Source organism: Monodelphis domestica, chromosome 1, assembly GCF_027887165.1.
Source record: "Monodelphis domestica isolate mMonDom1 chromosome 1, mMonDom1.pri, whole genome shotgun sequence".
Lineage (NCBI taxonomy): Eukaryota > Metazoa > Chordata > Mammalia > Didelphimorphia > Didelphidae > Monodelphis > Monodelphis domestica.
The window spans coordinates 530,234,636-530,261,529 of NC_077227.1; the positions used below are offsets into that span (position 1 = coordinate 530,234,636).

Consider the following 26,894-nt stretch of genomic DNA (forward strand, 5'->3'; position numbering starts at 1 on the left):
AGGGATCTATGAGAAAGAACATTATCCACATTCAGAGGGAAAACTGTGGGAGTAGAAAAACAGAAGAAAAACAACTGCTTGAATACATGGGTCGAGGGGATATGGCTGGGGATGTAGACTCTAAATGAACATCCTAATGCAAACACCAACAACATGGAAACAGGTTCTGATCAAGGACACATGCAATACCCAATGAAATTGTGCGACAGCTGCAGGAAGGGTGGGGGGAGGGAAGGGAGGGAAATAATGTAACTTGTAACCAAGGAATAATGTTCTATATTGACTAAATAAATTAATTCAAAAAAATTTTTAAAGGAAGAATACAAAACACATAGAAAATTCAAAAATATAATACTAAGGGCCACTGTCCACAGGAAAACTGGTGAAAAGATGTGAAGAAAAATAATTCTCAAAGGAACTTCCAACCAGTAATAAATGAGTGGCCTTCACAAGTCACTGTGCTCCAAATGGTCACAGTACTCCAAGTAGTTCTCTAAAACTCTAAGCAGCTTGCAGAGCAGAAGCATTGGTAACAGGGATTTCCTCACTGGGAGTTTCATGTATCAACGAAATAATGAGTCTAATTACCCTCATCCATATCATTAATAAGTGAAACTCAAATCAAAACAACTGAGGTTTTTACTTAATACCTAGCAAAATTATTAAGAAAAGTAGCTAACATTTATGTACCATTTTAAGATTTACAAAGCATTTTATATGTATGTTATCTCAATTGATACTCACAAATCTGTGAGGTGAGTGCTTTTATTAGATCTGCTTTACAGTTGAAAAAACTGAGGGTGAGAGAGAAATGACTTGGCCAGAGCCAAACAGCTAATGTCTGAAATCGAATTTGAAATAATCTGTTTTTCTTACTCCCAATCTAGTCCTTTATCCACTATGCCAACAAGTTGATTCTCTTTTCATAAAGACAATGAAAGACAGGAATAGTCAACATTGGACAGGCTTGGAAAAGACACTAAGGCATTACTTATGAAGATGTGGACTAGCCAACCATGCTAAAAAATTTTGGAATTATCCCTTTAGAAAGTGACAAAAACATCCATACCCAGAGTTCTTGGCATGTACTCAGAGAAAGTCAAGCAGAATGATCCCACAAGCAATAAAATAATCATAGCAGCCCTTTTGGTGGTATCAAACACTGAAAGTAAGTTAGATGCTCAGTGAATGGAGAAATGTAATGTAATACAACTGCATCAGAGAAATAAAGATAAAAAGAATTCAGAAGAGCATGAGAACACTTAAAGGCAATGATGAAGAAACAAAAGTAAATAGAAGCAGGGAAACAAAATACACAACTATAACAATATAAACAGAATACAAACCAGAAAACTGAATGCTATGTAATTTTAATAACCAAGACTAGCTCCAAAGAAGAGATGAAAAAATGCAATTCCATTTCCTATCTGTATAAATGGGCCCCTATGAATGTGGAATACTGGTGTTATATTTATTGAGGAAGATGATGGGGAAATGGGGAAACGGGATAACGGAAGGTTTGTAGAAAGGTATGGAGGAGTTGAGGGGAGAGAGGGAATATTGCTCGGTGAGGCAAAGGAGAGAGATGCCCCCTGCTGAGAGGAAGCAGCAGGGGTCTGATAAGGACTGTTTGTTGTTGAATGACTGAACTGATGTTCAGCTCCCTCTATGCCCAGAAAAGATAATCCACTTATCTGACTGCAAATTCAAATAAGATAAAGTTTAATAACCAGATTGGATTTTATAGGTATCAGGAAAGAGGGGCAAGGGATGTCCCTAAATATGGTTGGAGTCTTCCTCACCTTTGGAGCTAAAGCCAGGCCTCACAGGCTGGGGGAAGGTTTTCCCCACTCCCATCCTCTGTACTAGTTTTGTCAATTTCAGAATCTTAGCAGTAGACAGAAAACAAGAAGAACAATTCTGACCTTCAGAGCTGATTGAGCCAATATCTTCGGGCTAAACAAAATATTGGCACCACTCTCCAGAGACTGAAGAACAACCTTCTCATACTTCCCACACCAGGAAGGAAGTCCCACCGGCAGGAAGGAAGTGCTAGTCACAAGACCCAACTGCCACTCCCAGTTGCCCCTTCCCCCACCAACTGTCAGTCGTGACAATTTCTTCTCTCTTGATATTCCCATTGTTGCTTGTTCCAACACAGTGGCAGAAAGTTCAGAACTTATTTCTAGTTTCCTTTCCACACTGGTTGATATATTGGTTAGTTTTGCCAAACTGCTTTTTCTCTTATTTTATTCTTTGTTAAATATTGCGGGGGTAGCTCAGTAGCTCAGTGGATTGAGAGCCAAACTTAGAGACAGAAGGTCCTAGGTTGAAATCTGGCCTCAGGTATTTCCCAGCTATATGACTCTGGGCAAATCATTTAATCCCTATTGCCTAGTCCTCACCACCCTTCTGCCTTGGAACCAATACACAGTATTGATTCTAAGGTGGAAGGTAAGGGTTTAAAAAAAATGTATTGATACCCAAATTTAAAAAAGACATGTGAAAATAAAAACAAAAAAATATTATTTTTATTAAAAAGAAGAAAATAACTATATATTATTAATAGAGACTATCTGTTTTCAAAGAATTAGAATATAACAAGATATACTTAAAACTACTACTAAAGTAAATGTAAAAATCTTTCTATGACAATTCAAAGAACACTTTGGAAACACATGCATAATCATGAATATTGGTGTATATATATATACACATATATGAGAGTTAATAAAATTATGGTAAAATAATTCAATGAAATATAAAATTTACCATATACTGTAATTTAATACTCCTCATTAAATTATTGGGACAAGTCCAAATGTGATCTTAGAGGTCATCTAGTCTAATCCATCATTTTACCAAAGGAAATATCTATGGTAATTCATTCAAACAAAAACAAAAGTAATCCAAACAACATAAAAGAAAAAAATCTTTCAAATAAAAGATGAAAGAAATCCCTTTGGAGCAAAATATCCCCTTAGCAGCAAATTATATATACCTATATATCATTATATATAAAATGTGAAAAACATGGACACATAAAAATTCTTTCAAGCAGAAACACTAAAACAAGATTGGGAATAATTTTCTTCAAGACTTACAAACAGATTTATGGATCATAACAAAACAAAACAAAAAAACTTGTAAATTATTTGCCATTATAGTTTACAGTGAGCATGATGCTTCCAAAATGATTGCTTCTACTCAAACTCTCACTAAAATATTTTGTTCTGCAGTCTACCATTGAGGTAAACACAAAAACTTAGAAAAATATCAAAGGAGAGCCACAAAAGTTATTGTCAGAAAATATTTGTGCAAAAAGGCTATTAAAAAAATAGTTATTTAAATGTTGATAGGAAAGGAATAAATATATGAGAAGATTTAATATCCCCCAAGTTTATGAGGGTTAAAATATGAAATATTATCTTCTACCTTCATTAAGGGACAAAATAGGAATAAATTTAATTTAAAAGAAAAGGAATTACCTTAGTTAGGCAAAGGAATTTTGCTACCATAAACATTTCTAACCATTCTAACATGGTACTTTAAAAAGGATGTGGAAAGCTGTTGTAAAAGTCTTTTTTTTTTTCTTTTAAATCCTTACCTTCCACCTTGGAATCTATATATTGGAATCTATATATAACAACTGTGTATTGTTTCCAAGGCAGAAGAGTGGTAAGGGCTAGTCAATGGGGGTCAAGTGACTTGCCCAGGGTCACACAGCTGGGAGGTGTCTGAAACCAGATTTGAACCTAGGACCTCCCATCTCTAGGCCTGGCTCTCAATCCACTGAGCTTACCCAGCTGTCCCCTGTAAAAGTCTTAAAATTAAGGTAGGTCATGAAATGATTTAAATTTTATTTGGCAAAATGATAGTTGAAAGACTATGAATTTTAAGGTTATATTTAGCCCTATAATCCTATATTAATTTTTCAGAAAGTCTTTTCAAGTAAGGTTAAATAAATACATTTTAATCAATTACCTTTCTAAAATTTACTTTCTTTCCAGGTCTATTATTATGTGTGTCTAACGATAACTAAGAAGAAAACTATCTAGCCACCATACTTTCTATTTTCCTCTTCATCTATATTTCCTTATCTCTGTTATACTCCATTCCCTCAATGACCTCTGCTATACTGCCTAAAATGCAGAATAGTAGAATTCAGACACTCAGTAACCATGGCAAATATGGTTTCAGGAAAAAGATCTTTAGAAATATACTCATGCATAGCAGAGGTGGGAAGAATATGTAGAAAATGAAAAAGCTAGTCCAGCTGGCTCGATATGCAAGCAGAATTGGAATTCTGTAACATTCCACAGAAAATGTTCACTTCTTTCAAAAGCAATGAGCATTCATTTCTGACTCAAGCTGATGATTTTATCCAGGGTTTAATCAAAGTGAATATTCATATGTAGGTTTATTGTATTTTATCTACTTTTCAGTAAACCTAAGCAGCATAGGACTCTAATATCAGTGCCATGAATGCTATAAAGTTAGACCTTTAACATGTAAGATCCTATACAGTACATATTTTCCTGATTTTACCTTGGGAAATAAGATTTTTAAATGTATGAAAAAAATTAAATTCCAACAATGATTCTCCTAAAGAATTCATTGAAAATCATTTTCAATCTTTACTTTTATTTTTATTAATAAATATTTTTTCAAACCTGATCTGCAGTGAAAAGTGGTTCATCATTGATACAGGAGACTATGATAGAATGCATGTCCAGTTGTTCCCTCAACTCTTCATCATCTGATGCATCAAGAATCAAGTTGTCATTTATCTAAAAATAAAAACACAAAATAAAAAATAACAATAAAATTTCTTAAAAAAACAAAATCTTAGTGGGAAGAAGTAGGAAGATGAGCAAAGAAGAAAAACATTTTTCTAGGAATTCATCATTCAAAGGCAGGAATGATTTGAAATGAAGCTGAAATGATTCAGAGGGAACATTAGCCTCTACATTATTTCTATACTTCAACATAAAAGAAAACAAATATGAAACCATTGATCTGAACTCCTAAAAGAAATAAGACAAAGAAATGACTGCTGCTAATAAGGAAACAGAAATATGTAGTGACTTTACAACAGGAGTTCAAAGATTGATGGTTATTGTTATTTTGTGTAGGAAGTGTATAGAGTATGAAACTAGATACTTATAAACTCCGTTCACTATACAAATATTAATTCAAAGGAAATAAATTCAACAAACCTAGACTATTTGTCTTCATTTTGTTGCATTGGCTCAGTCTCTTTGGATAAGCCTTTTCTCTCTCAGAAAAGAATCTCTCTTAATTTCAACAAGTCTCATGATGAACATTACTAAAATTAACAGTGGCATTTATCATTAATCATCTAAAACTAGGGTGTAAATGCATTATGAACAGCATTTCCAGTGCAGCCAGAACCAGATTAAAATGCAAATGGGAAATACTTAACAAAATAAACTAAAATACAATAAAACATAAATGATACAAATTGCCTTTTCCCCCTCATACCACTCTCCCAATGTTTATTATATTTTACTAAATATATAAATCAAAAATTTCCAAAACTGACTAAATTCAGTTTGTATAAAATTCTAGTATAATTGAATCATCTTACCACCATGGATGGAACCATCTGGATATAATTCCAGGACTATCTGAGGATCATTTCTTGTTCGAAGGATCCTCATGAAGTTGAGTTCATTTTGTGACTGTAAGTTCTCATTCAAAAGTACTAAAAATATACTAACATCTTCTCTAGAATTGAATCCAAAACTTAAATCAGCTTCAGAATTAGTTATAGTTACAGCTAGAGGTATAGTTACCTGTAACTTACCCAAACAAAGCAAATATTTTCTATATCATATTTTGTTGTTGTTACAGTTCTCTTATTTTTCAGTCATTATGATTAAGGAAACTGAGGCAAACAGGGCTAAGTGGCTTGAGCAGGGTCACCCAGGTAGTAAGTGTCTGATGCCAGATTTGAAAATAAATCTTCCTGACTCCAGTTTTAGTCTACTACTCTATCCACCCTACCACCTATCTGCCCATATATAATGAGTTATTAAACTTTCTGAGTCTGTAGCTAATGGAACACAGTTATATGTATATCTGTCTAATAATGAAATAAAGAGTAAAAATTCCTAATATACTCCTTATATCCTAATCCATCATTTTACCAAAGGAAATATCTATGGTAATTCATTCAAACAAAATCCTACACATTTTCTCTTCTGTAGTGGTAGTAAGGAACAGAGGATCATAGCATAGGTATATGCTAGTTGAAATCTTTTGCAAGCTGTCTATCAACATAAGCATGTCTTTAAAACATCTTTATTAGTTAAAGATAGCAAATAGTTTAACTCTGATGCCAAAATTTCCTAAAGTGGTGACACCATCAGAATAATTTCCATTATGACCAAAACATCAGAAATAATGGTCCCATATCACATTCCCAGTGAATGAATGAAATGGTTCTCTTCCCCTTATTCCACCAAGGTTGGAATATACTAATTTCTGGAATTCCTTCCAGGCTTTGCAAGGTAACCTTGGCTGTCATGAGTGTCATTATTCAGCATAAATGTTCCTTTATAATTGCCAAGCATTTCCATTATCAAATCCTGTGCCAGAGCTATAGACAGAACTGGTAGTGCTTTTTCCCTGAATGAAATTTAAGATGCACCAAATGGAAAAAATATACTCATGTAAATGCCTGGAATGTACAAGTTGCCTTGCTCTAGAAACAACTCATCATTTTTATAATACACCATCTTGAATTTTAATTATGTAAAAACTGAAATTGAAATTCAATATGCCTTGGCTTTTCTGAATGACTTTTCTTACTTTAGAAAATCAAATGTTCTTCAATGACTATGATTCAAATGCATACTTCTCTTTTCCATTAGTGCTATAATCCTAAAGGTTAACAGAAGTCAATGCTGTGATTTCTTTTAAAAACCAGTTAATAGGGGCTGCTAGGTGGCACAGTGGATAGGGTACCAGGCCTGGAGTCAGGAGGACCTGGGTTTAAATCTGACTTCAGACTTCCTAGCTGTGTGACCCTGGGCAAATCACTTAATCTTGTTTGCCTAGCCCTTGCCCATCTTTCTTGTTACTAAGAGAGAAAGTAAGGGTTTAATAAAAACAATATGGTTCAGTTTAACAATAGTAGTTACCTAGATGCTAATGGAAATTAAAATTCCTCAGACCACTAAGTTATTTGGCTGAATTAAACTAGAGATAAAGGGAGGTGAAGGGAGTTGAAGAATTTTAAGAACAGAGAAACAAGGGTGTTCAAAGCAAGTAAAGGTTAGAGTGGATAAAGAGTTTATGAGCCAGGCATTAAACTTACTGGGAGGTGTGGAGAAAGGAAGAATGATTTAAATATCTACAGATAACAGTAACAAGGATCTGGATAGGATGGAATACATTTTAAAGGAAAGGTGATTTTTGAATGATAGTGACAAAGAGAAGGTCTGAAAATGGCAATGAGAAACACAAAATATGTCAACTCTTCCTCTTAATCCTTTTCTATCTATAAATTCGGAGGGAGGAATAATGAGCATTCAATAGGCTAGCAAGATATGTGATGACCTCAGGAAAAAAGCAAGTTTCAGGGAGTATTTGCAGGTATATATGTATATCTCTTTCTCAAAAAAAAAAACAACATATATATAAACATATACATATGCATAAATGTAAGTCATCTACATAATCTTGACAGTTAAAATCATGTGAGTTTATGAGGTTATCAAGATCACAAATGGAGAAAGAAAAGAGGATCTAGTATAGAATCTTGGAAAAACATGTATGAAAGTCAAAAGAGCAGTGAGACAATTAAGAAAAGAACCAAGAGGAGAGTCCTTAAAACTCAGAGAGGAGAAAGTATCCAGGAAAAGGGGGTCAGCTGTACCAGTGCAGCACAAAGCTCAAGAAAGTTGAGATTGAGAAACAATCACTAAATTTGGCAATTAAGAGATCACTGGTAACTTTGGAGAGAGCAGCATCAGTTGGGTGATAAAGTCAAAAGATAGATCACAAAGACCTGAGAAGTGAGTAAAGGCAAGTTTTCCAAGAGTTTGCCTAAGAAATGGAAAAGAAATATAGTATGATAGCTTGATGGAAAGGCAGAATCTAGTAAAATTCTAGGATTTTTTTAAGAGTTAGGAGATTTCATCATGTTTGAAGACAGAAGAGAAGAAACAGAGAAAGAAAAAACAGGAGAGAATGTGTCTATTTAAGAGAGATTAAGATTGAGCATCCAATCCCCTGGAGAGACTGGAAGTGGTTGGGACCAAGAGCATGTATCAAGATGTTTGGATATTTGGAACATTACTTTGTCAGGACCTGGGAGAAAGTAAGAAGAAAGTAGGAGATGATGTCAAGGAATTCTAAGATAAAAAGAAAGGGAAAAGAAGGAGCTCATGTTGAATGGCCTCAATATTTTCAGTAGAGGTGAGATGCCTAATTGAGAGAAAGAGAGTAGGAGAAGATGTAGGAAGCTTTGGAAAAGCTTCTGTGTGGAGTGAGACAGGGAGTTAATTCGGGAGAAATAAAAGGACTGGCTTGATGCACCAAAAAGCCCAACTGAAATTGAATAACATGAATTTGCAATACACCCTGTCAGCCTGGTTGTGAGATTTCTTCCAGCTTCATTCAGCCACTTGTAAGTAAGATTAGAGGAGGTGGATGGTAGGTCTCATTCAGGAATACAGTCTGCCAAAAGATATGTGTCAGCAGGACAAGAGGGAAAGAGATCAAAAAACAGAAAATAGAGCTGACATGACAAACTATTGGGCTAAGATGTAAAAGGGAAGAAAGTGAATTCATAGCAGGAATAATAAATGGCTCGAAAAAGTACAGAGAGAAGGGAAAAAGGTGGGGAGGTGAACCAACATTTATATAGCATCTACTATGTGCCAGGCATTTTACCATCTCACTTGATCCACACAACTCTGCAAGGTAGATGCTGTTATTCTCCCTATTTTACACTTTAGGAAACTGAGGCAAATAGATTAAGTAAATTACTCAGGGACACAAAGCTGGATAGTGTCTGAGACTAGATATAAACTCAGATCTTTCTGACTCCAGGCCCTGTGCTCTATCTACTGTGCCACTTGTGACAGAGGTTTGTTACTATTTCTTATATGTAAACCCTCTGTCACACACTATAGCTCTTTCCAAGGGCAGCTTGCAAGGATATAGATGGAAACAAATACATAGCAACTTATATAAGGACGAGAATGGGCTTATTGGGAAGGGTGGGCCAAGGGAGTGGGCACAAAGATACAAAAAAGGACCCACTTACCCAGTGTGGAGGAGTGGAGGAACTAAATATCTAGATGAGAGTAAAGAGCAGATTTTGGAGAGATAATGCAAAGAAAGAACTAGAATGATAGGTGGTTATGGTCAGAAAGGGGAATGACAGGTTTTTTTTTTAATTTAGGAAAGAAAATACTTTGCAGCTGAGGTGAAGTGAAGGAGTAGATCATAAGATTTAAAGAGGCTAAAGCATTAGATTAGCAAATTTGAGGGAACATATATATAAACATTAAATTTCTCTAGAATGAAAACAAAAGTTGGGGGGAGAGAAGATGATGACCCAAGTGCTGAACTCTGAAAAAAAGTGGGAAAATAACCTGGGGGGTCAGTATACTAAAGCCACCAAAAATTAGAATGAATGAAAATTTTTGTCTGAGTGGCCTTTGAAAAAGGGTTACTGAAAATAAATTTTGAAGGAAGTGGCAGTGAGGAGCAAGATATTCCAGCCCCTACCCAGGACTAATATTATATTGGGGAAGTGAGAGAAAATATAATCATTGCTTAAGAGAATAACTAAGGATTCAGAGCTGTCAACTGGAGAATGACTGAACAAAATATAGTATAGGAAGATAATGGAATACCATAAGAAGTAGAACATGAAGTTTTCAGAGGAAAATGAGATGTAGCATATGAAAAGATAAAAATGAAGTAAGCAGAACCCAAAAAACCTACATATGCAAAGAATAAAGCAATGTAAACAAACACATATGTATGTGTATATGTATGTAATTATACCTATTCTTGGAGCCAGAGATGAAGAAGTGAATCTTCCTTCTTTTATTGACAGGAATTATGGATGTAAAATGTTGCATATTCTATGAGATACTGTTGCTTTTGTTGGCTGGTTTTGACCTCGTCTCTTCTTTGTGGATCATACTCTATACTAGGTGTTAAAGATACAAATACAAAGAAATACTCCCTCCTCTCAAGGAGCTTACATTCAATTGGAGAAGAAGACATGCATATATTGAAATATCTACTAGATAAATAAAAGGTAATAAGACACAAAGTAGCTAGAAAAAGAAGGCACTAGCAGTTAAAGAGATGAGTAAAGACTTTATGTAAGGGGTATTGCTTGAGCTGTATCATGGGAAAAAAAAAAGAGGGAAGCAGAAGCAGAGCTAAGGAAAGAGTATATTCAAATAGGGAGGATAACCAGTGCAAAGGAGATAGGAGGAAGATGAGGACATGCTTCCCTACTAACAGAGAGAGGTACACTTCCTTCCCTCTTCACCAGGGCCAAGAACAGTCAGTATAATTACACAGCAGTCACCTTTATATTACTGCTTTTTCTTGGCATTATTATAGTCATTATATATGTTATTTTCCTGGTTCCCAGTCAAATCTCTCTTACATACAGCTGCCAAAGTAATTTTCTTTAAGCATAGATCTGATCATGTCAGTTCCCTATTCAAACTCCAGTGGCTCCACACTGTCTCTAGTATAAACTATAAATTCCTCTGTATGGCTTTTAAAGCTCTCCACCACCTGACCCCAATCTATCTCCCTAACCTCATTATATATTACTTTCTTTCTGCACTCTATGATCCAAACAAATGCCCCTTCTCCTTTTTCCCCATATCCAAGACTCTATTTCTAGGCCTCATGCCTTTGCACTAACTTTCCTGATGCCTGGAATATATACCCTCCTCACTTCTAACTCAGACACTCATAAAATCATACAATCTGGCATGTAGAAGGGACCTCAGCAGTAACCCACTCCAACACATGCACAAAAGAAATCCCCATTATAATATAAATGATCATTGGTCTTAAGGTCTCTACTTAATGTCCTTTGAGAAGGGGGGGGTACCTGAAATTTTTTGAGGTATTGCATTCAATTTTTGAACAGCTCTGAATGTTAGAATGTTGACATCAAGCTGAAATAATTCTCTTTGCACTTTCCTCCCACTGTTCCTGGTTTCCTACCTTGAGGTCAAAAAGAAGAAATCCTTCCTCCATATTTGAAGACAAAATCCCTATCCCTCCCACCCCTGAAAGTTTTCTCTCTCTTCTCCAGGCAATTCAGATCCACAAACATTTATTAATCACCTTCTATGTACAAAGATCTGTGCTAGGCACTAGGGATGCAGAAACAAAAACTAAAAGGCCTCTGATTTTAAGAGACTTACATTCTGGCTTAAGTTTAACAATAATCGCCTAATTAGTGTAATAATGGGGAATAGGACAAAAGAACCATTGGGGGAAAATGGAAATTGAGACCTCTACAGTGCATGAGGCAAGAACTACAATTGGGAACTGAACAAGGACTTCTGGGAAATTCTCCTAAGGAGGAGAGGGTCTTGAGTGCTGAGACACAGAAGGGAGTGGAAGGAGGCTCCTTTCTCTGAGCTATTTCAAGACACCTTTTGGAGATTTCCATCACTGGCAGAAATTATAACATCAAGGGTTCCTATTAAAACATTGTTGGTTCCTGTCAAGAAACCTAATTTCTTCAAAGACTTTCATTCCATGAACTATTGAGATACTGGACTCAAATTGGTGAGCAGTGTTCTCTCCCCTATTCTACCTCTCCCCTGCTTACAAGAAGCACTAGTACTTCAGTAATTAGTTTTATTTAGAAAGAGATTTAAGGTGAACCACAACCCCTCTAACTCTTTGCCCCAATCAACAATTAAATCAAATAAGCAGTCAGATAGCAAATTCAATCTCATTTATTTACATTTACAGAGTAAGCCCATTGGCAGATTCCATCTTGTTTCCAGTTTTCAAGAAGACACAAGAGGGAGGCTTGTGAGTGCCCCAAAGCAGTGCATATCCATATTGAGGTCCCACATTCTTCTCCTTAGAGAGAAGACTTCCATGCTGCCCTTGAGGGCGAGCACGGCCATCAAGGGGCAAGCCCTCACTGAGGGGAGATCTCCATTTTATCTCCCTCAAGTAATTCAGGGACTCAAGGAGGGAGTAGTGAGGGAAGCCAATTTCATCAACCCTTTCCTCACTGCCTTCAACCCTTATTTCTCCATCTAAGGAATGAGAGTTCCTCAAAATTACACAAGTAACCACATTGTATGTGTGTTAGCATTCTGGTCCACATTTCTAAGTACATTTAAGCAGCAGCTGATATTCTTACTTTGTATTATCACTTAATACATCAAAAGTGAGTTTCTTTGGCCTAGCAAAGTGTTGAGCACTGTTGTTTATTAGCCTTTGGCTTAAATGTAACTAAAAAACTGTATTGTCTAAACTATGATGTGAGTGAACGACTAGCTTATAACACCAATCAATAACACACATCATACTATACATTACAGATGGATAATGATCTAGGTCAATAAATTAATAAAATAAACAGAATATTGTATACTACATTTAGGAACCTGAATGTCACTTTAAATGACCCTAAGCTTCTCTCTGTTTTTAATACAATATTCTTCCAACGATACTCAGTAGTTGAAATCATGAACTACCACAATTTCCAAAAAATTAAAATTGTTAGTGGACCAAAGGGGATTAGAGAAATGCATGGTGGACATAAAACTATGCTATATTATCAATGCCATACTATAAACAAAAGACATTAACCAAGAGATGTAAGGACAGAAAAATCTGTAGGCTATACAGGAAACATGAGCAAATTATAACAAATAAATAGCCTGATTGTTGAAATGATAGCTACATAATGTTTGGAGATCAACTAGAAGGTCCTCAGAATGCGGAAAACATATCCCTCTGCCGCCATCAAGAATCAAGAATTTATGAGAGTATAGAGACATAATCACACAAGATAAAAAGTTATGATAGATTTTGGGATAAGCTGATAATATTAGATACTTCCAAAGTCTATGAATTTGTAATGGAACATAATTATGAATTTGTAGCTTAATGTGTTTCTATTTCAGTTGTAGAATATTTACATAAATGAGAAAACTATTTAGTTTCTTATACCAATTATATATGTCCTAATATCAATTTTTAAAAATGAGATAATCAGAAAAATAAATGGGCAAATTCAAGACTTACCCCCTTTTCAGAGAGGTTCAAGGTCAGCAAATGCAAAGTTCGGGTATGGGATGACTTCCAATCAACTGGCATCACATTACCATAATTATCTGTTAATGCATTCCAAATCCTTGAAAAAAGAAGAAAACTATAGTCAATATAAGTTAAAATTCTACAAATTTTTTTAAATTTATATTACAATAGAGGAATGGGATTTAGAAATAGAAGGGACCTAAGACATTATCTTAGCCAGTTGCACCATTTTATATATTAGGAAAATCAAGAGCAGAGAAGTCAAGGGAATTTCCAAAAGCTATACAAAAACTAAGTAGTAGACACAGGTTTGAATGTAACTCCTCTGGTTCTATCTTCAGTATAGGGGAAAAAAAAAAAGAAATCCTGATGAGTAAGAATGAAATGGAAGTTTTTTGAAAAGTAACAATAGAAAAGATAGGGCATATTTGTCATGTAAAAGGCAGAATGATAACAATTGAATTTGAGACAAAAAAAGTTCTGAAGAAAAACAGTATGGTACAATATTAGCACAAATTCAATTTCTTACCTGTTTTTAGCTTCTATAAATGGCATATTCTAATAATAACTGACATGATATACATTTAAAGTTTGCAAAATACTTCATATATTTTACTTATCTTATTTAATCCTCACAACAGACTTGTGAGGTAGGTACTACAAGTAGTATTATCCACATCTTACAGACAAGGAAACTAAGGTTCTCAGAGAATAAGAGGCTTGGCTATGGTCTTAGAGTTAGAGATAGGATTTGTAATCATATCTCTCAAATGAGTAAAATCCTAGGTTCTTTACCCTGTTTCCACCTTATGTGCAGAGATATATTTTTCAACTCTGATTTCCAAACCTGTAAACTTTGTCAGAACAATGCATGATCTTTCTGCCTATTGAAAAGGTTTGGTGTCTTCTGTAGAAATGTATTCTGTAACTGAGTTAAAGATAGAAATATGAGGAAATAGAAGTATTCATGATAAAGGTACAAAATGTTAGGTAAAGAAGAGACTGATAGAAACTTTCATTTCCTCCTTCACTGTAGAAAATGATAGTGGAGACGGAATAAGTTGGTCATAAATTTTACAGCTCACATCTACTGCAGTACCTCATTTTCAACTAGCAATATAAATGGGAAAGTAAATGCATCAGAAAACATTAAGAGTCAGTGGATGAGGGGGGGAAAGTCTTAAGGCAGTTTGGTGAGAAACACAAGTTAGCAAAGTTATCCTAAGAGTGCAGACAGTCCTCACTTTATATAAGTGGATACTATGTAAAACTATTTTTATATAATGTGAATCTATCCCTATCCACCCACTTCACTTACCCTATACAAAACAAAGGCATTCACAAAAAAATACCTTTACAGAAGTCATAAAATGTACATATAGACATATTTAATACTATACCATGATATAAACAGAATTATGAAATAAAAGGTAAAGTTAAGGATAAAACATGCATGGTGATATACAGTAAAGTTAACATTATTGTGCAGTATGTTGTCCCTTCCCCACTCACTGCACCCAGCTTTTATCATTGATGGCTAGTTATACTATCGAGGGATATCTGGATAGTAGCTCTCCTTTTTTCCTCATAAATCTGACAACAGCAAGCAGTATTACCTTCAACTACACTTTGGACTTTAAAAATTCTAAATGTATTTGGTTCCATCTTTTCAATATAAGAAAAAATTCACTCAAATGTTGAAATGCTTCTGCCAACCGTTTTGTTGTGAACTATTTTGGTTTGACCTCAGGTTCTGCAGCTTCTCTTTCTTCCACAGTCTTTGTGGCTAGCAACTCAATCAGATCCTCATTCAACAGTTCTTACAGAATCCTTAATATAAGGTCGAATTTGCATAATGTGAATTTATGTAAACCAAGAACTGCCTGTATTTAAGGATAAATTGGAAGGCAACAAACATTTTGAAAAATGGAAGAGATACATGAAAACTTTTTTACAACAAACTCTTTTCACTAGCAAAGGCTATGAATCTATGACTTTAGACTAAAAAAATCTGAGAAAACAAAGATGAAAAGAGCAAATGGACTAGACTAAAAAGAAACAGAGACAGTCCGTGATGAAAGAAATAATCTGTGGAGCATAATAAGATCAATTCTCAAGATATATAAATTAAGAGAAGCCATCAAAGGAATAAAAATCACACCCTCGAACCTACTACCTTGTTTCAGAGAGAACATCAGTAACTATCAATCTACTTGCCTACAAAGATCTTTATGGTTTTCCCCAATAAGCTCTATGAAAGGCATTGTTCAGTTTTTGTCTTTGTCTTCCTAGTGACTAGCACAATTCTTGGCACTAAGTAAATACTTGCTGACTATGTGTGTGCATATACACTCACATATATATATATATATATACACTATATATCTATAGATAGTAAAAAGAATACTATATTAGAAATTTAGAGATATGAACTATTGGCCCCGTTTTGCTACTAATCAGCTGTGGGACTTCAAACAAATCACTTAATAATACATATTTTTATAATACTTTAAGGTTTGAAAAAGTACTTTCCTCACAAACCCACTTGGGCACAGTGATATGAGGATTACTCAGAATAAGTAATAATTTTGATAGGGTTTCATTTTATGACAGCAATGGTCATGAGCATATAAGCACACATTAGGCTGACAGAACATCTTATCCAAGACAAGATGAAACCAGACTAGTCTGATTTCCCCCACCTTAAATTAATTCTGGTAAGGCAGTCAGTTTAGTACTGTTCATTTCTCTCTTTTGCTATGATTTTAATACTGGAATTTTGAAGAACAGGTATTACTCCCAGGAAATGTATATAGATTACAATTCTCAGAGAACACAATAGAACTGAAATCTAAAGCACACCTGCAAATAAAACAGTGATGAAATACTGCTTTTAAAAGGCCTAATCATTCAGAATAACTTTGCAACTGACTAAGTCGTTTCTAAGTCTGCTAAAGTATAGCACAGTCCTCTTCAAAATGGGAGAGATCTAGTTTTTAAAAATCAGCTTATAACCAATTGTCAAGTCAAGAAGCATTTAAGTATCTACTATATATCAGGCACTATCCTACACACTGGTGACACAAAGCAAAAAGAAAGTCAGTCTCTGCCCTCAAAAAACTTTACAGTCTACTAAGGAAGACAAAAAAATATGTACATAACAAGCTATGTACAGGATAAAGAGAAATAATTAATGGAGAAAAGGGCACTAGAATTAAGAAGAATTGGGAAGGGCTCTTTAGAAGGAATATAAATTGGGACTTCTAGGAAATTAGCAGATACAGATGAACAGGGGGAGTATTCCAGGTGTGCAGAATAGACAGAGAAAATGCCCAGAGCTGAGAGATGGAGTGCCATGATTGTGGAACACCAAGCAGGCCAGTGTCAGTGGATCAAAGAATTCATAGGAGCATATAAAGTATAAGAAGATTGGAAAGATAGGCAGTGGAGCTAGTTTGCTAAAGGCTTCATATACAAATGAGAGGAGTTTATATATTTGATCTTAAATGTGATGGGAAGCCTGTGAAATTATTGGCTAGAGAGGAAAACACAGTAAGACCCATGCTTCTGGAAAGTCAGTTTTGTCACCTGAGTAGAGAATTAACTAGAGAGGGAGATGGCTGGGAGATCAACCAATATCATATTGCAACAGACCAGGTATGAAGTAATAAAGACCTACAACAGGCTAGTTAAAATGTCATAAGAAAGAAAGGAGTGTATGAAAGTTAGGTTAGAAATGTAGAACCAATGGTAAGATTGAGCAACAAATTGGATATGGGCAGTAAAACAAAGTGAGGAACCCAGACATCACTTAGGTTGCAAGGCTGGACAGGTGGGAGAATAGAAATATCCCTCACAGTAAGTGGAAAGTTGAAGAGAGAAAAGGTCTTAAGAGAAAAGTAATGAGTTCAGTTTTAGACATGTTGAATTTGAGGTTTCTATGAGACATCCAATTTAAGATATTTAATAGTGAATTGGACATAGTTGGTTAGAAGAAAGTAGATCAAGAATCATCAGCATAGAAATAATCACTGAATCCATTGGAGGTTTACAAGAACAGCAAGTTAAGTAGTAGAGTGGGAGAAGAGAAGATCACACAAGACAAAGCCTTGAAGAATGCCCATCTTTAGTGAGTATAACTTGGAAGAAGATATAGCAAAGGACAGTGAGCAGATGCCAGAGAGATAGGAGGAAAACCAGGAGTAGGGACATAAGACCATACAAAGTTTAGGACCATTTTGGCAGACCTAAGCTTAGCACATAGGCCAGAGGTGGTTGATCCCCACCCCTCATCACAGCTCCTGAGGACTTTTCTGACATCACTTACCCCTCTGCCCAGTAGCCCAATGGAAGCACTTCCTCCTTGTCCTGTCTGGGATAAAGGGGTAGCTCACATGCATTGTGAGGGTTGCAGTTTAGACACTTGGTCTCTAAAAGATTTGCCATCACTGGTCTTGGGTAATGAAGATTAGAGAAAGGTAATTTTTATTGATGAAACTTTTTCCATTCAAGACTATACCAAAATTGTCAAAAATTCATGTAAGCCTGAAGGATCTTGGCATCTTCACTGCCATAAAATATTTACCAAAAATGTTTAGAAGATTTTCCACTTCCACTGAGCCTATACATGTCCTCAGTGAGGGAACACTGAACTCTGATAAATAAAGAGTAAAGTAAGTTCAGATTTAAGCTTCAGTAGCTTAAAAAACTCTCTTGATTTAAAATCCATTGAAAACCAATGAGATAAAATTAAAGGGCAGATTTGGAAAAATTAAATCTTCATCAAAGATATACTCAAACAAGCAACATTACAAAAATGTGATTTGATAATGATGAATATTAAAATATGTGCTGAAATCTTGTGAGCTCATGTAAAACAAATATCTGAAGCAAAATGACATACATCAGAAGTTTAAATTATGTTTTAAAGTTTATTGTAAAAGTCAATAAATTTAATTGTGTTACTTTATCCCAAGTAATTCATATACTACTGTAGCACAAATATAATTGTGTTTATTTATGGAGACATTAAGCTAGAAGGCTAATCAGAAAGGATATTAAGAGAGAATTCAGTCATGACTCAAGCTCTATCATTCCTGCCTTTAGGCAATTTCATTTAAAATGAAGGGAGTAAAATAAAGAATCTCTAAGAATCCTCTAGGCTCAGATACATACTGTTGGTTAAGCACCTCACTGGCCAAGTTATTTCAGAAAAAGAAGCAAACTGCAAAGCCACCTCTTAGATAAAATTTAAGGTTCAGTTCCCAAAGAAAATTTGGCAAATAGCATAATTATATAAAAATAAAAGTTAGATGAAAAGCTATAGAGGTTAGACATAAATAAACAAAATGATATGTAATAGAAGACAGAAAAAGAAACACCACACAAATTAACTACACAAAGTCCGAAGAGTAATATGAGTGTGCCTCCCCCTACCCCCACTCCCACAAAAAAATAATGGATATTTGAGTAAGCATTGCAGTGCTCAGTGTGTATATGATGTATACATATTTTAAAATACATGGAAACACACATATATATATGCTCAAAAGCAAGCCTGTTACTAAGATATAAAAATGAGAGTAAAGAATTAAAGATACTTAAAAGTATTACTCTTGGGAGTATGGATAATATATGTCAAGAAAGGAGGCATTTAATGAATAATCAAAAATGCAGATAATTCCAAAATAATACCTGGCTTTGAGATTCACTTTGATTTAGCAAGCATCTCACAATTGAATATTTTCCCCATACATATCCATTCCTATTGTCTCCATTTCTTCTATTCTTCAGTTCTCTAGCTGATACCATGGCTCAAAGAAGTGTCATGATCCTGAAGATTTCTCAGCTGGCTGGCTATCTAACATTCTACCTAAAGATTTTTCAATAATCTCCAGAGTGACATAACTCAGAACTGGTCAAGTATTCATTAAAATGATATGACTACTATTTGGAGAGCACTCAAAGTCAGAAATTAACAACTATGAGAAAATAAAAAAGGACTGGGAACAATTTGCCTAGAGACAACCAAAGAAAAATTTAATATTCCAAGTATGTGACAGAATAATGACAATGCCTGTCACTGTTAAGGACAGTACAATTGGAACCAAAATGATTCAGATTCACTATAAAGGGAAAAATCTTAATATTATCAGTCAACAGACATTTAATAAACATTTTAAGTACCTCCTACATGCCAGGCTCTGTACTAGGCATTGGGGGTACAAAGACAAAATGAAATAATACATATCACAAGAGAGTTTATGTAGAAGATACAAGGTATAAACAGACAAGTACAAGGTAATTTCATTAATGAAAGAACACTAACCTCTGGGCCATTTAGAGTGGAGGAAGGGAGACAAGGACAGAAGGACAACATTCCAGGCATAGTAGCCAAAGATATCCACAGAGATGAAAGCTAAAATACTAAGTTCAGTGAATGGCTAATAGGCCTCTTTTGGCTGGAACATAAAGTGAAGGGCGGTGATATAAAATAATTCTAGAAAGGCAGGTGGGAGCCAAACTGTTCAGAGTTGAGATGCCAGGCTGAATTTACATTTCATCCTAGTGACAACAGGGTGCAAGTAAAGTTTTCAATCAAGGGAAAAATACAGGTAAGGCTATGTATTAAGAATCTTAATTTGGTAGCTATGTGAAGGATAAATTGAAAGGAGCACAGACTGGAAGCAGGGAAATGAATCAGAAGGTCATCAGGGAAGAAGTAATAAGAGCTTGAACTACAAGGTAGTTCTGTGGGTGGGAAAGACATAAATTATGTTTTGGAAGGATATTCTGCACATATGTAACTGAACTATATCAGTTACAGGATTAAAGACAGAGCTAAATGGAAATTAGAAGTTGGTGAGTACAATTCCTACATTATCAACGTGAGAAAACTAAAGACCAGAAAAGTTATGACAGGATCATAAGGTCACACAATTTAATTAGTTAAGAGGAAAAAACAGAATTTAAAACCCAGGGAACTGACTCCAAATCCAATGGTCTTTCTACTACTCCATGTGTGTGTGTGTGTGTGTGTGTGTGTCTATATATATATATATATATATATATATAGCCATGTTCCACAACAACCCCACTGACTTCTTTGGAAAAATCTCAAACATACATAAATAACACTTTTAAACATTTATAGAAAGCTTTTTACAACAATATAAAAGAAGAAAGAAAAGATACTTTCCCTTGAGCACTGGTCAATTGCAAAATTTCAACTTTTGTTCTTGGTGCCATCTTCTATTCCTCCCCCCTTTTTTACATATCATCGTCAACCTCTTAGTTCCCCAACCTCTACCTATGAATAATTCTTCTAACTACTGACAGTAAAAACAGTTTTTGAGTTACAAATATCATTTTTCCATAGAGGAATATAAACAATTTGAACTTACTTAAGCCCTTTAAAATTTTTTTCCCTCTTTCTTCTTTACCTTTTCATGTTTCTCTTGAATTTTGTATTTGGTCATCAAATTTTCGGTTTGGTTCTGGTCTTTTCTTTACAAATACTTGGAAATCTTAAATTTTGTTAAATGCCTATACTTTCCCCTGGAAGTTTATAGTCAGTTTTGATGGGTAGGTGATCCTTGGTTATAGACCCAATTCTCTTGCCTTTCTGAATATCATATTCCAAGTCTTGCAGTCCTTTAGTGTGGAAGCTGCCAGATCCTGTGTAATTCTGACTGGGGCTGCTTGATTTCTGAATTGTCTCTTTGTCTCGCAATATTTTCTTTTTTGCTTAGAGGTTCTTGAATTTGGCAATTATATTTCTGGGAATTGTCTTTTGAGGATTTAATATAAAGAGTGATCTATAACTCTTTCAATGTCTATTTTGCCCTCTTGTTCAAGAATATCAGGGCAATTTTCTTGGATAATTTCTTGTAAGATGATGTCAAGGATTTTGTTTTTTCCTAGGTTTTTCAGGTAGATCTATGATTCTCATATTGTTTCTCCTAGACCTGTTTTCCACGTCAGTCACCTTCTCAATGAGATATTTCACATTTCCTTCTATTTTTGTCATTCTTTTGACTTTGTTTTATTAATTTTTGCTATCTTGTGAGATCATTAGCCTCTACTTACCCAATTATAGTCTTTAAAGACTGGTTTTCAGCTATGGTCTTTTGATTTTCCTTTTCAGTTTGGTCTAACCTGCTTTTCATGGTTTCCAGCAGATCAATTCTGGTCTCCGATTTGTTTATTAATTCATGTGATTTCTATTCCTCTTTTTCCAAGTGGCAGAGTCTGTCTTTTAAACTGTTATTTTCCTTCTGAATTACTTGCATTTCTTTCTCCCACTTTTCTTCCCATTGTTCTTCCATCTTTCTTGCTTGGTTCTTGAACTCCAATTTTAGTTCCTTGAGAGTTTATGACCAATTTCCATTATTTCTTTGGAAAATTTGAATGTGTTTGCTTATTTGTCACTCTTTCCTGTTGCCTCTGTACTCTGCTCCTTTTCTCCATAGGAGTTATACAATGTCAGAGGCTTTCTCTGTTATATCTTATTTTTTGTTGTTGTTTTTGTTATAAATGGGATTTTTTTTGTTCTCTTTCTCCATTCTGAGTTTACACTTGTGAAAGGGAATCCTTTATTCCCTTTGTCTATCCTGAGTTAACACTAACTTAAGTTTGAACTAGGTGGAGGAGCTTTCATTCTCATATATATAAGCACACATACTCTTCACATCCAGACATTCATGCTAACCATGTGACTGTTAATGTTAGCTACTTTGATTCTGTCCAACTGGCCCAGCATCATTCAAAACTTGTTGAACTTCTGTGGCTCAGATTTTTAAAAACCATGATCCAGATCATTGGTAAAATTTTATTTATCTTAGGAACTCTTGCCCTGAGACTCAATGGTCTTCTTTACTGACTGAATAAATGTAAAACAGTCCACCCTAACCAACTAGGATTGACTCCATATCAACTGACTAATGCTGTGACTCTTCAGACAAAAACTCTTTTCCTGGCCCACCACTTACCTATATGTGTTTCTTCCCCAATTAGTTAAGGTCCTTGAGGGCTAGAACTTTCTCTCTTTTTTCTTTTAATTCGTATCCCCAAAGATTAGGAAAAAGGCCTAGTATACAGTAAAAACTTAATTAATATTTTAAATACTTTTTCACTTATTATACATATATATATACTTTAATACTTTAACATAAAATAACCTATCAATGTGAGCATGAACAATGTGAACAATGTTCTTTATTCTCACTATAACTTCTAATCTCTTAACCCTCAGTTCTTTTCCAAGCCATAACTCCTGTATTGACTACACTCTTATCCCTTCCCCCATCTTACTTCACCTCTATACTCTTCTCTTTTCTGGAGTCCCCTGCCATTTTATCCTTTTGCTTGTTCTTGCCTTAGTTTCAATTACTCCCACCATCCACTGTTCCCACCAGCTAGTGGCATTTTTACTACTCACAGGTTGACAAATGAAGTTGATAAAAAAAAATCATAAAACCGGGCTGACTGGGTTCACTACAAATTTATGATATATAACCTCAGACCTCGCTGCTAAAATGCAATCATATTACACTTCTCTAATTGACTCACTATCCTATTTGGCACAGCTGTTTTTCCAAACCTTTTTGTCTCTTCTCAAACCTCTCTTTCCCCCACCCTCTGAGATGAGAATCTTGCCTTATATTTCAATGAAAATATCAATGAAAAAATGAAAAAGGCCATTCAATGAAAATATCAATGAAAAAATGAAAAAGGCCATTTACTGAGAGCTCCCTCTTTTCTTGCCACTCCCCTTGCCTTGATTCCTATCTTACATGAATAGATGGTCTTTCTCTTTGCCCAAGCAAATTCCTCTACATGCACAAGTGATCTTATTATTACTTGTCTTCTCTAGCAGATTATCCCTCTATCATTCTTACTCTCTCACTTATATTTAATCCTTCCCTGTCTACTGGTTGCTTCCCTTTTGGCTATAAACATGCCCATGCCTGATTCATCCTCAAAAACCTTCAATTGATCCATCCATCACTGCTAGCAATCATCTCATATCTCCCTTTTTGTGGCTTACCTTGTTGAGAAAGCTGTCTACAATCAACATCTCCACTTTTTCTTCTCTTTTTCTTAACTCTCTTAACTAACTTCCAACTTTTTCTTCATTCTAATTCAAAATTGCTCACTTTTAAATTACCAAGAGTGTCTAAATTGCCCCCAATCAATAAACTCCGTTAGCTCCCTATAACCTACAAGATAAAATATATAAACCACTGTTTGCCATTCAAAACCCTTCATAAACTGCTCCCCTCTATCTAGTTTTTATACTTTATTCACTCCTACATATTCCTCAATCCTGTAACACTGGTCTTATTACTGTTTCTTGAATAAACCACTCCATCTCCCAAATCCAGGCATTTTTATTAGCTGTCCTACCACAACTTAAATTCTCTCCCTCATTATCTCTAACTCCTGATCTCCCTAGTTTCAATCAAGACCCATCTAAAATCCTATTCCCACAAGAAGCCTTTCATGATCCCCTCTTAATGCTATCTTCCTTCTATTATTTATTTCCAATTCAACTTGTGTGTATTAGTCGCACATAGTTGTTTGCATGCTGGTTCCTCATTAAACTGGGAACTCCTTTGGACCACCTTTTGCAATTTTTTGGAACCCTGATGCTTAGCATAGTATAGTCACAAATGTTTACTGACTGACTAACCCTTACCTATAAAACCAAATCCTTAGAGTCTTTAGTAGATGGTTTCATAACTTGCTTTAAGCAATAACAAAAAACATTACATGGTGGCCAACCTTCCAGGAAAAACCTCTAAGAACTGCCACACTTTGCTTTCTCCAGGAAACCTTCAAAATCTGGTCAAACATTTGTGTGTGTGTGTGTGTGTGGAGAATATTATCTTTGATGGGTGAATTTGGTTGCCTCATCACATTTGAAAAAGCACTGGAATAGAATTTCTGTGGAAGATATGTGTGTGTATGTATGTGTAAACATATACTCAGTTGGAAAAGCATGTATTTTCTAAGCCCCTATTTTGTGCAAGGAACTAAGTGAAAGACATGGATGAGTAGGCATGTATGTTTATAATTATAAACATATATCTATAAATAAATATAAATACATTTGTGTATATTGCAAATATATGTATGTAGGGAGTGCAATATAAAAGAGGCAACATAATATTCTGAAGAGAGTTGGGAATACCAGGGTTTGGCATTTGACTGTCATTTAACCTACCAGCTCCCATGCACTTCTCTAAGACTATGAATTGCTGAACATTTTATGACCAAAACTAGTACAGGGGGTTCCCTCACCAAGTCTTCCAGGCTTCTAAGTCAGCTCTTTATTATCTAGTCCCAAGCTGTACTTGTATATGTATAAATATACATATACCTACGGGTAGCTAGATACTGCAGTAGATAGAGTGTCCTGGAGTCAAGAAAACTTGAGTTCAAATCCATTCTCTGAAATCTACTCACTGTGCCACACTGGGCAAGTCACTCTCTCTGTCTCCCTCAATTTCTCCATCTGTAAAATGAGCTGGAGAAGGAAATGGCAAATCCCTCCAGTACCTTTTGCCAAGAAAATCCCAAATGAAGTCACAAAGAGTCAGAATAATCATCTGAAAATGACTGAACAACAAAAAAATAATACTATATAACCAGGCATTCAAATCAAGTCCCTGATTACTTCCCAAGATACAAATATTAGAAATGTTTACAAATAACTCCATTCAAGTGTTCACATCAAATCCTGATTTCTCCCTTTTATCATGAAACCCTGATATTTAACATTAGGAAAAGCAGGGATTTCACTATCCAAAAAAGCACAGAATGAGAATGTTAGAAGTGCAAGAGAAGGAAAGGGCAGGAGATTTGAGAACCTAGTAGTAAAAATGTTCTATATGACCCTAGGGCCTACCAGGTGGAAAGAGAGTGAGGAGCTGTCAGGAGGTAGGCGGAGCCTGAGGAAGGCGTGGTCTGGGCAGCTGAGAAAAGGCGGGGCCACGAGACCGGAGGGGGAGGGGGAAGAATGGGCTGCAAGTCTCTCACTTGGGGAGCAGCAGAGGGAGTGTGGGAGAGCCACACACGAAGCCGCAGACATAGGCCTATGACAGAGAGTAGGGAGAGAGCAGGAGGGAGAAAAGAGAGGCGTCTGCCCTGGTTCCTTGAGCCCGACCCCGGCTGCACTCACTCATCCTCCTGCAGGAGGCTCCGCTCGGTGATTGGCCTCACCGCCGCCCTGGGAGACTCGGTGTCCGGACTGGAGGGGCGGAAACAGAGGCTCAGCTTCTCCTCCAGACCGCACGCTAGCGCTGAGAAGCCGACGCCTCCCTCATCGTCAAGCACCTTGGCCCCGGAGTTGCGGTTCTCTTGGTCCAGGCGGCCCCGGGCCGGCTCCTGGAACTCATAGAAATCCTGCCAGTCCCCGTCAGCCGCCATCACTGTCCGGCCAGGCCCGTGGCGCTCCGCCCCGCCCCCGAGCGGCCTGCCCCGCCCCCGAGCGACCTCGCTTCCCAGGCCCCGCCTCCTGTGTCCTGGTGCCCAGAGGGGATACCCAGACTGCTGATTTTCGTCATCTGAGCCCTCTCATTTAGGAATGTGTTTCTTCTAGTCTTTCCTTTGAAAAGAATACCTAATGACAGGCCAATGTAGCCCAAATGTTGTCTGAAAGAAGAGAACTGGTAGTAAAGTATGTATTTCAATTTGGACAGTCAAGGGTCTCAGAATCATAATATCACAAGTTTATGAAAGAATGAATGAATGAATGAATGAATAACATTTATAATTAAGCATTTACTGTCTTACTATGCACTCTCCTAAGCAGTGGAGATCCAAATAAGAAAGCAAGATAGTTCCAGTTCTCAGGGAGCTCATATTCAGATAAGGATATAAACATATGTAGGTTTCATCTGCAAGTCCCATGGTCCTAAGAGCAATTAATTCTACTGATAATCCTATCTTTGATATCAAACCATTTGACAATGCCAAGAACTTTGATGGTGGGATTTTTTTTTTTCCTTCAGGACCTATGACTGATGGGTAGGCAAGGGCTCCTACAGGAAGCAGATGCCAGATCATGTTTCCACAAAAGTTACTTCAGAGACTGGATTAGAATCAGGACCAGTGGGCTAGGGGTTGAAGATTGCTCCCATTCCTTGGCTTTATCTGGCTAATAGTTGCAGTTTGTCAATGTACTGATGATGTTGATATATTGGGCCCTTTCTCCATAATGATTGTTCCTCCCAATGATAGCTAGGCTGGAAGCAGGGCTAATGGTCTTGTGAGGATTATGGACTCTTTATATTAGTGTCTAAATGGAGGTTGTGGTCAGCATTGCAGTTGTGGATTAACTTGCCAGGTATATATCACTTCTTATCTCTATTAAGGCTTCTTGCTACTTTAGCTAAACTGACTTTCCTTCACAGATGAAATGTCCTCAGGGGACAATTAGAGTAACTCATTTTTACTGAGGATCAGGGAGATTAAATAATTTTACCAAGATCACATAAGTGACTAGCATGAGATCAAATTTGAACCCAAATCTTCTCATTCCAACATGGTCATTCTTTACACTGAACAATCCGATCTCT

At 36.0% G+C, this 26,894-nt stretch overlaps 1 protein-coding gene across 3 annotated transcripts in view; it reads right to left on the reverse strand.

Moving 5' to 3' along the window:
- The window catches only part of FEZ2 (fasciculation and elongation protein zeta 2), a 75,827-nt gene extending 50,033 nt beyond the window's left edge, over window positions 1–25,794 (reverse strand). For 2 of the 3 annotated variants that reach the window (XM_016428256.2, XM_001371641.5), the window contains exons 1-3: window positions 25,496–25,788; window positions 13,300–13,408; window positions 4,674–4,790 (exon numbers count right to left, since the gene is read on the reverse strand). In XM_016428256.2, coding sequence (XP_016283742.2) covers window positions 4,674–4,790; window positions 13,300–13,408; window positions 25,496–25,743 — 474 coding nt within the window. In that variant the 5' untranslated portion in view covers window positions 25,744–25,788. Of the gene's footprint in view, window positions 1–4,673; window positions 4,791–13,299; window positions 13,409–25,495 lie in introns of all 3 variants that reach the window. The other variant, XM_056813269.1, reaches the window with a different exon arrangement.
- Window positions 25,795–26,894: the final 1,100 nt, after the last annotated feature.